The 16,169-nt window shown below is 41.2% G+C and overlaps 2 protein-coding genes across 5 annotated transcripts; both read right to left on the bottom strand.

Annotated features, from left to right (window-relative positions):
- Window positions 1-948: 948 nt before the first annotated feature.
- On the bottom strand, window positions 949-5,636 carry ing1 (inhibitor of growth family, member 1). 2 transcript variants are annotated; one of them, XM_044216578.1, is made up of 4 exons: window positions 5,257-5,636; window positions 3,800-3,974; window positions 2,642-2,790; window positions 949-1,912 (listed from the first exon to the last, which is right to left on the bottom strand). In XM_044216578.1, exons 2-4 carry the CDS (start codon window positions 3,936-3,938, stop codon window positions 1,280-1,282), a joined length of 921 nt encoding a protein of 306 aa, XP_044072513.1. In that variant the 5' UTR covers window positions 3,939-3,974; window positions 5,257-5,636; the 3' UTR covers window positions 949-1,279. The 2 variants fall into 2 exon arrangements, with proteins under 2 accessions (XP_044072513.1, XP_044072514.1); XM_044216579.1 differs by having other exon boundaries at window positions 949-1,846.
- A 120-nt stretch (window positions 5,637-5,756) lies between these two features.
- naxd (NAD(P)HX dehydratase) lies at window positions 5,757-13,150 on the bottom strand. 3 transcript variants are annotated; one of them, XM_044216573.1, is made up of 11 exons: window positions 11,622-13,012; window positions 11,042-11,488; window positions 10,605-10,755; window positions 10,433-10,478; window positions 10,218-10,306; window positions 8,375-8,483; window positions 7,736-7,786; window positions 7,491-7,595; window positions 7,016-7,136; window positions 6,544-6,667; window positions 5,757-6,320 (listed from the first exon to the last, which is right to left on the bottom strand). In XM_044216573.1, exons 1-11 carry the CDS (start codon window positions 12,133-12,135, stop codon window positions 6,170-6,172), a joined length of 1,908 nt encoding a protein of 635 aa, XP_044072508.1. In that variant the 5' UTR covers window positions 12,136-13,012; the 3' UTR covers window positions 5,757-6,169. The 3 variants fall into 3 exon arrangements, with proteins under 3 accessions (XP_044072508.1, XP_044072510.1, XP_044072509.1); XM_044216575.1 differs by lacking the exon at window positions 11,042-11,488 and having other exon boundaries at window positions 12,948-13,150; XM_044216574.1 differs by lacking the exon at window positions 11,042-11,488 and having other exon boundaries at window positions 12,767-12,937.
- Window positions 13,151-16,169: the final 3,019 nt, after the last annotated feature.

Below are 16,169 nucleotides of genomic sequence, written 5' to 3'. Positions count from 1 at the left end.
CAAACTTTCATACTAAAAAGACTTTGGAAGGTAATTACTTTAACTGCGTAAGGTAAGACTGCTGGAGCCTCATATTAGCTTTTGCTGAGCTTTAGAAGTCAAAACATGGACTTTGGATTTTGTCCCCGACCTCAGACATTGAAATCGCTTTAGAGGTGGATCTCTTCTCAGCCAGTACTGACAGGGGCAACAGTTACAGCCACCAATAACCCTTTCAGTATACATGAACCTAACCGTTAAACCTGCAATAACTTTTTCCCTCACTTGGGGGCAGCAGAAGCAGGTTGTGAACTCAACATTGACATATCACCTTTTTAAGTTGCTTGTTAGCAAGCAGTTGCTTATTTACAGGTCCAACAGAGGTACAGTTGCAGTCGTTTGTTCATTCATTTGGAGTCACGTTTCTGGCAACCTGATAACTCTAGCTCTGTTTGTGGTCTCCACCAACTCCTGAGGGAAATATCTGGCTCTGTAGCTGCTAAATGCTCCAATATGTTCACCAATAAGTGTGTCTGTCCCTCTGCCTGGTGCTCAGCAGGTGTATAGTGGGTTTTTTTGCCCGCTGTGACCAAAAATGTAGCTGTGAGAGTTAAACAAAACAGTAAAGTTATTTTCACATTGTCTTTTGATACATCGTTAGAAAAATATCAAATTATAGCCGCTTTTAAAAAGTAGTGCCCATGGCATGTGTACACTACTTTCTGCTAACAATCCCACAGTGTGACAAGTCATGCGATGAAGCAAAATGATGCCCCACAAGTGTCCGAAATCTCAGCTTACTGCTCATTATAGTGTAAACTACAGTGTCTATTATATAGGGACCAGTGCTCGAGTGATTGTGGACACAACCGTAGTTTCCTTCAGACAGGACACTGCTTTATAAATCACCTTTATCAGATTCTGGGGATTTTTCACTTCACCCTTAATGATGTTATAAACAACATCAAATTCTTTGTTTAGAAACGTTTTATTTGTTAGTTGAGCATATGTGATGGTGTAGGTGGTGTTGCATGCATGATGAAAACAAAGTGGATGTAAGTGCAGGACAGCTGGTGACATACAGGTTGTACTGTACTATGTCCATTCTTTACAAATGATCCCAACCAGGAGGAAGCAATCTTGTTTCTCAGCTATGCAGCAGTTACAAAAATAACTATTTACAAGATCCCTCTCATCAATTCTTTACTTCTTTAAACAGTGTTGACAGAAAATGGAAAAAGACGAGAAATAAAATTAAATTTTTTTACGCAATAGTGTTCATTGGGCCAGACAGAGCAAGCTACCTGTTGTATGCCCTCTCCTTCTTGGCCCTCTCTAAGGCCTTGTCCATGGTCTTCTCATTCTCACCCCTACACTTGGGGCAGTACCACTTGCCCTTGGGCTTATGATGGAGCCCAACACAGGAGAAATGAAACCACTCAATGGGACATTCATCATTATCACAGCCAATCATCTCGCCGTAGGACACCTGCTCACACAAGCAGTATGTTGGCTCATCTGGATCAATGGGCAGGTCTGGGGGTGACACTTCTCTCTCAGACTTTCCTTTTGACCTTTTCTTCTTCTTTGAAGATGTTTTGGCCCTCTTTTCCCGGGATGCCCCCACTCCCACTTCCTCAGCGTGATCCAGACCCCCGTAACTTTCCCGCGTTTCTCCATTTTTCTGACGTCTTGAGCGTTTCCCTCCAGCCTTGTCTCCACCACCTGAGCCTGGGGTGACCTCATCACGCTTCCTGTCATGGTGGCTAGTTTTGCCTGGAGTGATGGTGGCGGATGATGATGACATCATAGATGCTACAGTGGTTGTCATGGATGTTGCCGTGGGAATGTGGCTCTCTGGGACTTCCTGAGAGGAAAGGAGAAATTCAGAATGCCAGTCTATTTGTCGTGTTCGGTTCTCAACCATCTCCACCTGAAACAAAGAAAGTTCACATTTTACTGTAAAGCTCTGCCTGCTGTCATTTGGACGCTCGCAAAATTAAAACTAGAATTAAGAGTTAGGACCAAGTGGTAATCTGGCCTTCCTTGGATAAATCATATGTTTTTGTATGTGATACAAAGTTAATCTCTGCAGGAAATAAACTTGAATAAGAAATATTTTTGATTTTGTATGCACATTCTTCATTTGCTTAACTTAACAGACTGACAAGAAAAATTTAAGTCATGCTTCTTGTTTATCCAATTGTGTTGTAACATTTTACATTTTGCTGATAACCATAGGTGCAGCAACACAACTGGAAACAGCTTTACAATGATTTAACCGCTTCTCTAGCAGTTAAAAGGTGAATGTTTATATTAAAATTATTACCCAAAATATCCATTGTACACATACATTATATAGGATGCGTATCCACTTCCAACTTTAACATACCAAACATATGTTGAAGGGGAAGGTTAAACATGGTGTTATGTTTCTGGTCACCCTCTAGTGTGTAACTATAATAAGACGATTCAGTGTTTACTGCTGGAGTCCTGCAAATGGTCAAAGTTTTTCCTGGTACTGATTTCAGTAAAATTCAAATGTGTGCAAAATGGAAAACCTAATACACCGTAATACAAAAAGGCCTTGTAGCAGGCCTATAAAACTTTTTTTTCCCTTTTATTTACTCAGCGTAAATTAAGCAGGGTGTTCTTTATGTACCATTTGACCAGCAATCTGGATCTTCTCATCTCCAAGCTCTTGACTGCGAATCAGCGCCCTCTGAATGGATAACTGAAGCTTTCGCCTCTGAAGTGAGTCGGATTCCCGGCGATACCGTTCATAAGCATCATCAAGCTCCTTCAAAACATCTGCCAAAGAAGAAATTGGGGAGGGGGTGTTGATGTGGGAAAAAGAATATTGAAATTCTACATATTCTCAAAGGTATACACAAAGGAAGTGTCAAACTTTCAGCTAATTACTTGTCATAATAGATCAATTTCTTGACTGTTAATTATGTGGCGTGATGGGTGTTTCCTGAGGCTTTGGTGAATAACAAACTGCACAAAGGAATGACAAATCTGTTAGTTTAGTCTGCTGTCAATGAACATGAAAGGTGCATCCTGTATGTTAAACAAGCATGCGGTTAACACAGGAGGTGAGACTGACTACTTTGGGGGATGATAATGAGACTGCTGAGAGAGCAAAGTAGAAGCTGTTAGGCTTGACCTAGTGAGCGAGGTTAAGAGCTAGTGGGTTCAGGCATGCAGCTACAATTTAGTGTGTAATTGTATATTATAGCTACATGTCTACAATGTACTATATAATTTGTTAAGTGTTCAGTTGGTATGCTTGGTAAGTACCTGCTTATTTACTTGGTTTAGTAAGAAAAAAAACCCCAGAAATAATTAAGAAGCTACAGGAATGCAGTTGTTTAGACTTTAGAAGCTGCTGTTGACAAATCATTCATGTATAAATGTATGTTTACTCTCCACATTGGCTGAATTGTAGCCTCACCTGTAATGCACAATCACACAGGAAGACAAAGATTATATTGATGACCCTGCCTGTTGACTTGTCTTAAATTCCTTTGCAAAATGTGCCAAGTGTACCAAATAAACACTGCCAGCATTTTCCCTATAATAAGTACCGAATTACATAGTACTTTCAAGGAAACATCCTAAGAAATAACTACTACATACCATTTCTGTTTGACATTTTCAACTAAGGGATCTGTAAAGTAAAATGTTTAATTAGCTATGTTATGCCTGTTGCAACATGATTTTTGTAACCTCTTTAGTATTTAGTTTTGATTAATGTAAGATTTGAAAGAGATTTGTGTCTTGCACATCAGTGTCCCGCACTGTCTAGCTTCTTTACCTTGATACCTGGCATCAATTTCCTTCATGAGGGACACACTCCTCTGCAAATCAAAAGGCAGTGATTCCACCAGGTCCAAATACTCCTCAACATAATTCACAACAACGTGGCTTGGGTCGCCATTGGTCGGGTTCAACATTGCGGATCCGTCTGTATCCCAGGACACTCCCGACACCTGCACCAACAAATGATTATTAAAATGTGCATTGTTGCTGTAAAGCCATAAGTTACTAGCCCGATATCAGACAGAAGCGTCACCTCGTGCAGTGGGCGGATTTAAACGGCAACTATAGCATATACTGCTCTTGTAGCATTTGATGCTCAAGTTTGCAAAAATCTGTGTTTACTTTGCAACTATTAACTTACTTGCATCAGACTTCTGATATGTATATCGTTGTGCACTATATGTTGTTTTTCAGTATAAATGAGCTGAAATCAGTCCGGAAATATAAATTATAATGGTCAATATGTGAAAGGGGGAGGGCCAACAGATCTGGAATCAGCCATCCTGAAAATAGCTACGTGTACTATTAATCTGCCAACAGAGAGCTAACTAGTTGGTGAACTAAGTTATATTCTTCTCGAGCTGAGTTGTTCCAAGTTTAAATAAGTGCCAGGTGACTTCAGATGGATAACAACGTACTTGAAGGTGTTATTGCGTGCACGTCAGGGTGTCCTTTAAGGTCTTCTACGCACCAACGGAGAAGACAACAAAGCTAAACAGTAACATTAATGTCAACGTTAGCTAGCTTAGCTAACCTAGATTTCCCGGTGAACTAGCGTTAACGCTAGGGAACGTTACTAGGGATGTGGGTGACTGATGAACCGACATATTAATGTGAAATCAACCACAAACAAGTTCACTGTTAAGCTTGAATATTATCAACAGTTGCAGCGTGTAAGGTTAGTCATGATAATTAACGCTAACTAACCTACACTGCTGGCGAGTTTACGTTCACGTCAAGTAAGCAACTTTCTCCTCTTTGCAAGTTTGAGATTGTCTTACTCTAAGCGATACACAATACGAAATATGATTTTATCAGTGACGTAAACTAGCTTTAATCGCTGGTTGACAACGCTGAAGGTTTAAGCAAACGATATCCTAGTGCGTCAAACACAAAGATTAACGTAACCAACGCTGTGAGAAACGTTAACAACCACTTCATTCACCCACAACGTAAACAATCACAGAACACTTTAATCAATTAGCTAACGTTACACAGACAAATCACACCATTACAAACATTATACGCAATCATTTTGACACTTCAAGCAGTCTCATTTCTCACACGTTTGCTTCAACGTAACGTTAACTGTTAGCCAAATTAGCTTCTGTTAGCTTTTAACGCATACCGTTATAAACGAGCCACGACATTCATCCCTGCAAAAACAAACACACAGCAAAACTTTTCTAAACTTATCTCGTTTGTAGCAAAGCGGCTTACAGGGAAACGTACCTGTGTGGATGTTGTTGTTTTTTTTTTCCTGGAGCAAACGTGTAGCACTCCGTGATGCTGCTCTTATTGCTAACGCTACGTCGTGTATGGAGTGGACCGCTGTAGCAGTGTAGGTCCTACTACTAGCGGCTACTGTTAGCTGTTAGCTGTTAGCTAAAGTGCCTGAACAAATATTTTCAGCGGTGCGCATGTACTGCATTACGAAGCAGCTATAGCAACAACAGATACAGGTTGAATGGATTAATCGAATAATATATATATGTCACATTGTCTTTCAGAATTAATTTCAGGCTCGTCCATATTTTAACATTGCAGTTTATATGATCACTCCGCGATACTCGACCGACACCAGAAAGTCCACTGCTTAAACACGAACAGTATCTTTCTCTGGGGAGTTTTTTAACTGTGTTGGTATCAAACATGACCGTGGCATGTTTCCATGTCAACAAGTCAACAAAAGCACGTTGCCATGACGAACTTTCAAGAACTTGTTCAAAAAGTCACTCACATAAAATCTTATTTATTTCAAAATTCAAACAGGTTTACTGTGGCACCATTAATCTTACCATCTCAGTCTCTTTGGTGGGCTGTGAAAAATTTAGCTACCTCAACGTGTTTGGTGAACGCATTCATAATACCACTTGAAAGATGGAAGACCATGCTTGTTGGTTTTCTTATAGGGTTCATTTAATACACCTCAAGCAACAAGTCAGTGTATATTCTTTGCACCAGATTTTGAGAGCAGTCTTTAAAAAGATAGTTCACACCTCTCTAACCTTCATTAAAATTCAGCTTGATGAGAACATTTTCCACTAGCCCACCCACAGGCTATATTAACAGTTTCGTAAGAATGCAAAATTGAGTATGTATGTATAGCTTTTTAAACAACCATTTTGATTTCAGTTGGCCGTTTTCAGCTTTCAAATAACTTTCTGAAGGCTGAGCCAATCTCCTGGATCATGTCCGATGTGGTGGTGGACCTGCCATGTCGCTGGAATGCTTGACTGTTGCACTGTCTTGTAAGAGAGCAGGCCCCTAATGCTGCAACCACCGATGGATTCACACTGGAAGAGGACAAAAATGATTAGGAAACACACATATGTATATACACATACACACAGTATTAGATTTTTGTAACATGCTGAAGTGAATGGAAACCACTGGCTGCTGTATGTTTTAAAAATCTATCTTAACACTTACTGAATGTAATATAATATAAAGTGGTATAAAAAGGTGATATTTACTACTATTAAAACACAATGCACAAACAGCCAAAAATGTCTTTACCCTCTGATCATTCCAGCTGCAGAGGCAGCATGGGCCCAGTGTGCCAAAACTCCCATAGATCCAGATAGAAGATCTCCCTGTCCGCCACATCTTCTCCCACTGCCCTCAATACTGCAGGAGATCACTGAAAACAAGAAGTCACAAATTGAGATCAGTCATGAAAGAAAAAGAGCTTAAAAGTTTCTCAGAATTCACATCTGAGTAGTGTCGTAGAAAAGGTTTCAGTCGTAGTCATCTGGACACTGTTTTCAGAATCAAGACATTTCGGCTCGAGCCAAACGTCTGAAAACGTCTGAAAACAGTGTCCAGATGACTACGACTGAAACCTTTTCTACGATAGAACACTCCTGGACGAATGAGGGACTACACCATCTGAGTAGTGATTTACACAAATGGAAAAGGTGAAAGATCGACTGGGAAAGTTTGTCTCATAAATATTGTTTTTAATAGAGTACATGGGCTTGATAATAACCTTTACTGCCGTCTGTAATGAGATCCTGTTCTCCTTTTAGCACCAGAGTGAGGTTGCCCATGGCTACACTGAGCTGCATGACACTGCGTTGATGATCACTGCTGTCCATGGGCTCATGGTGCTGAGACAGCAACACACAGACAAGACGAAAAACACACACACACACACACACACACACACACACACACACACAGCATTATGTGTTATATGCCATCAACTGGTGACTACTTATATTATTACATTGTATTCAACATCAACCAGTAAATCCACTTTGTACTTTACACTTATTTTAATTTTATACTTATGTCCACTTTGTACTTAATTTATCCTGCCTGTATTATAGTGTATTTGATTTGCTTAGAACTTCTATCCCTGTGTGCACTGACGTGATAGTGAGCAGCTGTAACAAAAGAGTTTCCCCTCGGGGATCAATAAAGTATTTCTGATTCTGACTCAAGTCTGCAGAGAGACCCACCAGTGCCTCATACAGTCGGGTGAACTCCATGAAGTTAGGTGTAAGGATGCCCTTCTGGTACCCTTGAATAACAGATGGCTGCTGGGTAACTAGCCATAATCCATCCTGTTGAAAACAAACAAGTGACACGCACGCACGCACGCACACGCACACACACACACACACACACACACACACACACACTCAGTGATTGTGTATGGCTTTGCAAATAAAATCCCATCCAACAGCTGGAGCTTGAGACTTACTGCATCAATGACTATAGGGATATCTCTTGCTTTAGACTTCTCTATCACCTCCTAAAAGAGAGAGAAAAAGTGTTATCCAGAGATAATGTAAAATTAAATGTCATCCAAAAAATACTTAAGTGATGCTGGTCCAACACACACACTGTAATGCTCTCTTTAGGCTGCACTCAACAAAATCTTTATGTACACATATTATATACCTGTTTCATCAGTCTACTCAACTCCACAGTAGAATTGCCCTATTTACCCGAAAGATATTCTAGTTTCAGGTGTATACAATTCTTTAACCACAAGGGACTGATGGATTACAGTTCAAAGGGTCACCTAAGCAGCAGTGTACATGTGCTTCTTTCAGCGAAATTTGGAATCAACAGTATGAGATCTTTCTCTCATTTCTTTGACGTTCTCACAAGTCTATAAGCCATGTTTTCTGGAAAATTAAATTCAAATTTTCACCGTTATTGTTAGTCACAGGAAGCCACAAACATGAAGAGTTGTGTTGTGCAGCTTAAATTCATCACTGTATTCTGTCTAACAACTGTTAAAAATGTGACTTTAGTTCAGTTTTGTGGTTATGCACAAGCAGCTTGCCTAAGAGACTGTTTTGAGTGCGAGGGAGAGTGAATATATTCCACGTACCTTGGTTGTTTTCAGTAACAAGTCTTCTCTCCCTAGACCTGGTCCCACCACAAGACCATGCAGTCTTGGGAGCCATTTTTCTATCTCTTCCACTGCATTAGGACTGTCCCTTGATACACACACACACAAAACACAAATAAGGACACACACGTGTTAGACGTGTTCAAATGCACAAATTATGACAAATCCTATCCTGTTTATGCTCTTATTTCCAAAAGCTATTTGCTTTTCATTGATAAAAACTCTTATGAAATTTACACACACTCTCTCTCTCTCTCACACACACACACACACAAGGTGAAGACCAGTAGTTGAACGGAAGGATGTGTAAATGCCTCTGTAGCTCAAATTAACTCTATGTCCCATGTACACTATTTGCATATTTGCCAAAATCTGGGAGAGACCTTGTCTGGGTTATTGTTGGTGGGATATGGTATTTGCACTCCACTACTCTTAAACTGAACAATTTTGGCATGTTTCTATGAAGCCTATAAGCAAATATACAGTTGCCAGTTTATTAGGTACACCTAGCTAAAACTAATGCAGTCTATTACAACTGTCGTGCAATAAATCTTCCCTTAATGAAGGTTATAGTGTAGTTTGTTGTTTAGAGAGGCGTTGATTCAACTCTATGAACATTTGAGGATACAGAGAGGTGTTTCTGTTATTGATATAACATTGATATAAGTGGTGTGGACAAAATAATAGAAACACCTCCGTATATTGCAATATAATTCAACAGCACCATAAACTGTATCTTCCTAACCCTAACCCTAACCCTGTCTATACAGTTGATTTAACACCTCTCAAGAAGGTCATACGTTAGTTGCAGCTTGGCGTACCTAATGAACTGGTAACTGACTGTAGTTGTTGTTAGGTTCAGAAATGTCAGTTAACATGCATTTAGTTAGCAGACATTTTGGCATATCATCATCATTAATAACAACTGCATTCCATTTAGGTGAGCTAGATCCAGGGTCCTGGTATTATGCTGGTTCACTGGCATGGCTTACTGGGACACTTGATGGAACTGAGCCATTGTTAACTAAACTCTTTTTCACCTGTGCTTTTCCTGCTATGGCAAGCCAAATGTCTGCTGTGGAAAAGGCCTATTCTGTCACTTTCTGATGAGAGTACATGTCTGGAGACATTGACCCGAACTTGTGGTTGTGGGTGGTGTTAAAATCCACAGCTGAAGACGTTACTATGAACTTACTTAGCTATGAAGCTAGCATCAACATAGTTTCGCATAGCCAGACGTATCTCCACACTTCGTTTTAAAAGGTCTGGCTGAAACCATTATCATTCTGGTATAGGGGGAAAAAACGCACGTCTTGTTTCTTTAAACCGATCACAGTCGTACTTGGCGGTGCTGAGCCCAGGATGCAGCGATGGCGCCCTTGCAAAACTGTAACACGCAGATCGCAGAAAGGAATAGTCGGCCGATGGCAGGCTTATACCCACAGCCTAGTTCCTGTGAGTCCGACTAGCATCAACATAATTAACTTAATTACCCTAACTGATTCTGGCTTTTTGTCAACTTCAAGTGCAGTAAGTGCACTGATCCAGGACCCTACAATCATACTGATTTTTCACTGAAGGTACTTTGTTGATTCTGACCCCAGGACCCACCTTCAAAACCTTGAGAGAGCATGACAGAAATTCAAAGTGGAAGCTTCCCTTTTACCTACAGCGAAATTTGATATCTTTGCTTGCTTACCTAAAGAAAACAAAGAGCTTATAGGCTTTATGCCATAAACAAATTCTCCACTCATCAAAACTTATGGTTATCCTGTCAAAATGACATTCAGATAATAATTGGTCCAGGTGGATCCGTACTTACAGAACAGGATGAACTATGAGCTCAGGGCTGTATGATTTGATTACGGTTGCAGCATCTTTGGTGCAGAACACATGAGACAAGTCAGCCCCCTGGACACAAGAAAAAGGCACCAGTCACTGCACCAGAACTGGACTTTAACTAAAAAAAAAAAAAGATTCAGACCGGGTAACATTAATGATAAATCTGTCAGAAGCATGATCAGAATTATTGCTTACCACTTTCAATGCTGAGATGGCAGCAAAGTATGGAGCTCCAGTATAACTTTAGGGGGTGGAGATGAAAAGAATTAAGGCAAATGTTCTAAAGAGCAACAAATTAAACAGTGATTAAAAATTGTTTGGAGAATGGTGTTGATATTGAGGGCGAGTTGGTCTTTGTGTGACATACTCTTGGCATCCTCCGATGATCCCAATACGTCCATCTTGTCCCTTATGCTTTTTGGATGTCAGTGGAGGGACTATGCTCTTTACCAGTGAGAGGATGTCATCATCCATGCCTCTGTGTGATGTAGACCCCAAACTGTAGTAGCGTTCAAACACTGAGGAAATAAACAAAGTGACCGTTTTAAAGTGTGGAATACTTTTCTGGCCCGAGTCATTGTCTAATCTACATTTTTACCTTCCACAGAACAAATGCACAACTAAAACAGAGATAATAATGTACTGCGAATAAAGATATTTAACAAACAAACTAAAGAAAAACAGCGTAATGGAGTAACGGCTCCCTCACTGAACCTTCACATTACAGCTGATACGCCTTTAATTTCTGTTTTCTCTTCACACAAATCCACCTCGAGGCTGCACACGTGACACCGAAACTGATACCTAATGCCTGGGGATCTGGGTTCAACAGTTGACTTTGCTGGGTGAAACAGTCTGTCTGGGGTGAGGGGCGTCTGAGATGACTGGACTGGCCACGTGTGCATGACGGGGAGGCACTGGAGAGCACAGGAGCGCGGGTGGGAGGAGCCGTTTTGGAGGGAGCGGCTGCAGAGCCGGGTCTGGTGGAGGAGATGCAGGAGAACATCTGGCCGAGCATCTGAAGCATGTGCAGCTCCCTGCCGTGTTCGGCTTCTCTGCGACGATCTTCCGCCTGCAAGCGCTTCTCCTCCATCCGGTAGAAGTTGTCCTCAGCCTGGGCGCTCTGCTCCAGAAACTGCTCCATTAGTTTCTCCATGGGGAAGTTAGCACGCCGCTTTCTGGACCGTTTAGGTGTTCTGGCTGACAACTTACTGGCCGACTGGCTGCTGTTGTGTGGTCTTACTGAGGTGCCTGGAGTAGAGAGGCGTGAGACATTATGTGATGCATCTTTGAGCATATACAATCAAATAATCGTGGTTTTAGAAATTATAAAACATCCATTTAACACAGAACCAATGAATGTGGACAAGGAGGGAGCACTTACTGTTATTGCCCACTGTCACTTTAACTGGAATAGGGATGGGAACAGTTGGGTATTCCAACTTCACTTCAGTCTCTGCAGGATAAGGACACTCCCCTGTGCTCTCAGAGTATGCATCCTGAGCATCCTCTCCATCCTCCTCCAGGCCGTCCACGGCCTCTTCTCCTCCCGCCCCGCTGTCTATTAACTCCTGGGGGTCAAGAGCGGGCCGGTTGCTCAAAATCATCTCCATGGTGTCGTAAAACTTACAGATCTTGTGATACTGGCCGTTGTTCCGCAGATTACCTTCCTTTGCTAACAAGTACTGCCTCTTGAGGCTTTTGATCCGCACCCTGCATTGTTCCGGCGTCCTTTCAAACCCCATCGCCCCCAGCCTCCGGGAGACGTCGCGGTACACGAAGCTGTTTCGGAAGTTTCCATCCAGCGCCACCTGGATGTCCTGCTCCCCCCAGATGTTCAACAAGGTCCTCGTTTCTACGTCCGACCACAAAAAGCCCCGCGTTGTGTTTGCTTGCATAGCGGGTCCTGTAAGGCTTGCTTACACAGTAACCTCCACCACAAGCAGTTGAATGGAGATGTTGACACTGCGGATTATGATGGACGTCTGGTCTTTGCTCTTAGCTGCATCAAAGCCACGGGGCACAGCTATCCAAAACAACGTCAACAACGCCAACTGGCCATTTAGGTAGTTTAGAAGGATTTGTGGGGGTAGTAATAATAGTTTTCAACTTGGGAACCATTACAGTAGCTTGTAAAGATCAACTATTTGTATGCTAGCTAAAGCCTAGCCGTCTATGTTTATCCTTTCACGCCGTTAGCGACGTAGCGTAGTACTTTCAAATCAACTGACTGGGGATCGGTGCCCCGAGCCCTTTTTACAACCTTAACCTTCATTGGGGAGATTTCAAAACTGACCTCTGATCAGTCCTCTGGGAGTAACTTCACGTTTCTACGCCTGCTCCTCCGCCCATGCTAGGTGTCCGCGGGGTCCTAGAGACCCCGAGTACACGGCCAACCGTCAACTCCTCGACCAACATGTGAAAGGCACCAACAAGCTTTAGAGTCGAAACGGCGTATAGTATTAGATAACGTTACAGCTACCAGGGCGTTTCAATTAAATACAGTTTCATAATACTTCCCCCATTTACCTTTCTCGTTCAAACAGACCAGTGTGCCGACAATCGACAGCGCAAGTGTGATAAAGCAAAAGGCGAGCATGTGAATGTGTTGCGGCATGTTGTCATTCAGTCTTTACTGCTGCCACCGACACATGAAGCGTCCCCACGAGTGGAAGCCCCCCTTGTTGTACACAGTTCTTCTTCTTCTTACCTAAACTGGAACTGCGTTTCCACGCTGACAACTGTACACAGATGGTCCTGATCATGAGGCGCCCAAGTGCAGCAGTACAGGAAGAAAAAGCTTATGATGCCTTCAAAGGCTCCTCGGACACTCCTAAATCCCACTAGGTTGAAAGCTGTCAACAATCAAGGAGCAGCCATCACAGCTGAGCAGCTAAAGCGGAAGTACCTTAAAGCTGCACTTCTTCTGATGGCCGCTAGATGCTGGTTGGAACATGAGGCCACTGATGTGCCCCCAATATGTATTTAATCACCATAATAAGAATAATCACACAAAAAATCCTAAAATAAAAAGGCATAGCTATTACTGTACTGACTAATACAAGTTAAAGACCTAATCTGGGATTACATGGATCCAAGACAAACACATACAAAAGTAAATAATGATAATAATAATAATGTAAGCGCATGGACAGTTCCTTAGAATTTTTTTCATGTATTTTATTTTATATCTTTCTTTTATTTCTGAGTTTGAACCTGTTGCTATGTTTCTTCTTTACCTCCTGCACATTAGTTTGGTAAATGTGATACTGCCCCCTGGGGGAATTGAAGAGATGAGAATACATTTTGCACCTATGGTATGCATTGTGTTTGCAAGAGTGATCATAATGCTCCTCAGTTAATCTATAAAGTCCTGTCAGTAAACAGAATATTCTGTTCTCATCTGAGTATTTGTATTTGTGTCTGTGACACAAGAGAGCATACACTACCTTTAATATGTTCACATGTGCTGGCAAACACCTATGTGAATCTGCACATACTAGGTGTACATGTCAGGCCTGTATATTTCTAAATGCAGATATGTTCCAACCTTAAATCATAAACATGACTTGTTGCTAACTATATTTCTTTGTTTTAACACAGTAACAACATTTGATAACAAAAATATACAATCATACTTAATACACAAAATCCTGTACAATAACATTTAATTATACAATGCAGAATAAATTGTAACACATATAATTCAAACTTATTGTAAAATCATTTGCTTTGCTTGAGTTATGTGCTTCATTTTGATAATGGCCTCTCAAATGGAAAGCCTGTTTGGCTTGCCTGGACGAATTATTTCCACAGTCTGAGGAACTCACTTTGTCAAGAAACCCAATTCCTCTCCATCAAGTTTATTTTTTTTCAGTAGAAGAATCTGTGTGTGTCATGGTCAAGCTTGAGTGTAAAAAAAGATTTTACATTAGATGAGGTCAAGGCAGCAATTCAGCAGTTTCCAAATGACAAGGCCAGATGGGTTCAGGGTAGAAATGTATGTAAGGGATTATTACACAGATACTTACTAAAGCTATCTATAATTTGACACCAAATATTGATTTAATTGACTTAAAAATGATTGTAAAACGTTCTGCAGATTGATATGATTGGACTGGAGACTTTGATCAGAAATGCGTCCATAGCAACTAGAATGCCATAATTGACCAATCAGAATTGAGTATTCAACAAAGCCCTGTTATAAAAAGCATATAGCTCATTGCTGCCTCCCCTTATCATTACTATGTTAATCATACCTGAGAGGTTGGCTCTTTACCAAGTTCATTATATCGTGGCAAAATTTCTCTAATACTGAAAAAAGACTGTGACTCCACTCTTGTCTCCTCATTTAGACCCGTCTTTCTCTTTCCAGTTGAAACAAAATTACTAAAACATCCGGATCAGACTGGGTTTATTTCCAATCGACTTGTATATATTTCAGCATGCAGTCTTTTCAATATTATGTACAGTCCCTTGATGCCAAAAAGGCTTTTGACCAAATTGAAATGCCTTTTATGCTGTCCCTCTTAGCTAAATTTGGTTTTAGCAATTCATTCATTAATTGGATGAGGGTTTATTGAGCCTACAGCTTCTGTTGTTTCAAACCAAAATCCCTTTTGACTATATAGAGGTACACTGCAGGGCGATCCTATTTCACCATGTATCTTTGCTTTAGCCTAGAACCCCTGGCTTCACATATACGCTTAAGTCCTGGGATACTGATAACACATGGGGTTACTTCACATAAGATCTTGGCCTACGCTGATGATGTCATTGTATTGTAGGTAAAGTGATGAAGTGCCCTCTAAGGTGCCCTTCCAGTGGAGAAAAACATGATCCACTGCACTAATGGGTGCCCTTCCAGTGGAGAATACGCAATACAGCGCCATGTACCGCACGGCATACAGCTGGTGCCCTTTTTATTTTTTTCGCCCCTGCCCTTCAAACAGTCCGCCATTGGTGGGACGCATCAATGCCATAAAAATGGCAGCGTTTTATACATTTTTCAATCAAGTCCAGTCAGCATCCCTCAATCTTACTTCAATAAGCCTGACTCTATTGTTTCGTCTTTTATTTGGTCTGGTAGGTCCATTTAAATATTTTCTCTTTCTGGCGTGGGTGCCCTCCTGGCAGTAACCTGCAAGAAATGCTTGCATGGCTACAGATTGCAGCACCTTACTTGCAAGCGATCATGTCTCCCAGCAAAGGCTAAAAAAGGATACGGGAATAACCCCATAATCCAAAACTCCTTAAATGTTTGGTTTCAGGTGTTGGGTTGGGTATTAACAATATTAAAGCCCATAAAATGTACCTGGACACTCCGATATGCTCCAATCATGCGTTTAGACCAGGCCTGGAGGGAGAAGGGTGTCATTTCTCTTTTCAGAAGCTGCATTTCAGCTCCCGACTTCACTTTCTTCCATTTTTATACAACTGTGACACTTTTTAAGGGCTCATGTCCCACTGTACGAGCAGAAACCTCATCATGCTTTGAATAGTCTCCTGACTATTAAACCACAGATAGGCGCTGTGTCTCATTTTTACAACTCTACAAAATTTTAATTGTCCATCGTTTAAATAATTTAGGGAAGACTGTCAGAAAGAAGTGGGTACTGAAATTACAGACGAAGTGTGGAAAACCTGTATCGAAAATATTTACAATAGTTCAATAAAGGCTCGGCATACTTTGATACAACTCAGAGTTGTGCACAGATTGCACTTCTCTCCCACTAGATTACAAAGATACTTCATCCCTCTGTCTCACCAATTCTTACAATGTCACAGGCTAAAACCTGTTTGTGGTCATTTATTTGATTTTTTATTTTTTTTTGCCAAGGATTTCAATATGGAGTTTCCCCCTGAACCTTTAACTATTTGGGGTTGAGCCAGGTAGAGTCAGTGAGGGACAGATATGAAGCTCAGGCCATCT

This window comes from Siniperca chuatsi, linkage group LG12, assembly GCF_020085105.1.
Source record: "Siniperca chuatsi isolate FFG_IHB_CAS linkage group LG12, ASM2008510v1, whole genome shotgun sequence".
In the NCBI taxonomy this organism is placed as follows: domain Eukaryota; kingdom Metazoa; phylum Chordata; class Actinopteri; order Centrarchiformes; family Sinipercidae; genus Siniperca; species Siniperca chuatsi.
Note: the sequence above shows the minus strand (reverse complement) of the source record. Positions and strands in the feature narration are given on the sequence as shown.

Excerpts from the sequence above, each read along its gene's own strand:
- ing1 (XM_044216578.1), bottom strand. The coding sequence starts at position 3,938 with ATGTTGAACCCGACCAATGGCGACCCAAGCCACGTTGTTGTGAATTAT. Across the intron at positions 2,791-3,799 it reads AATTGATGCCAGGTATCAAG|ATGTTTTGAAGGAGCTTGAT; the intron begins GTAAAGAAGCTA and ends CTTCTTTGGCAG. Across the intron at positions 1,913-2,641 it reads TCCAGATTGCTGGTCAAATG|GTGGAGATGGTTGAGAACCG; the intron begins GTACATAAAGAA and ends TCTTTGTTTCAG.
- naxd (XM_044216573.1), bottom strand. The coding sequence starts at position 12,135 with ATGCAAGCAAACACAACGCGGGGCTTTTTGTGGTCGGACGTAGAAACG. Across the intron at positions 10,307-10,432 it reads CCATCTCAGCATTGAAAGTG|GGGGCTGACTTGTCTCATGT; the intron begins GTAAGCAATAAT and ends TCTTGTGTCCAG. Across the intron at positions 7,787-8,374 it reads TGTTACTGAAAACAACCAAG|GAGGTGATAGAGAAGTCTAA; the intron begins GTACGTGGAATA and ends TCTCTCTTTTAG.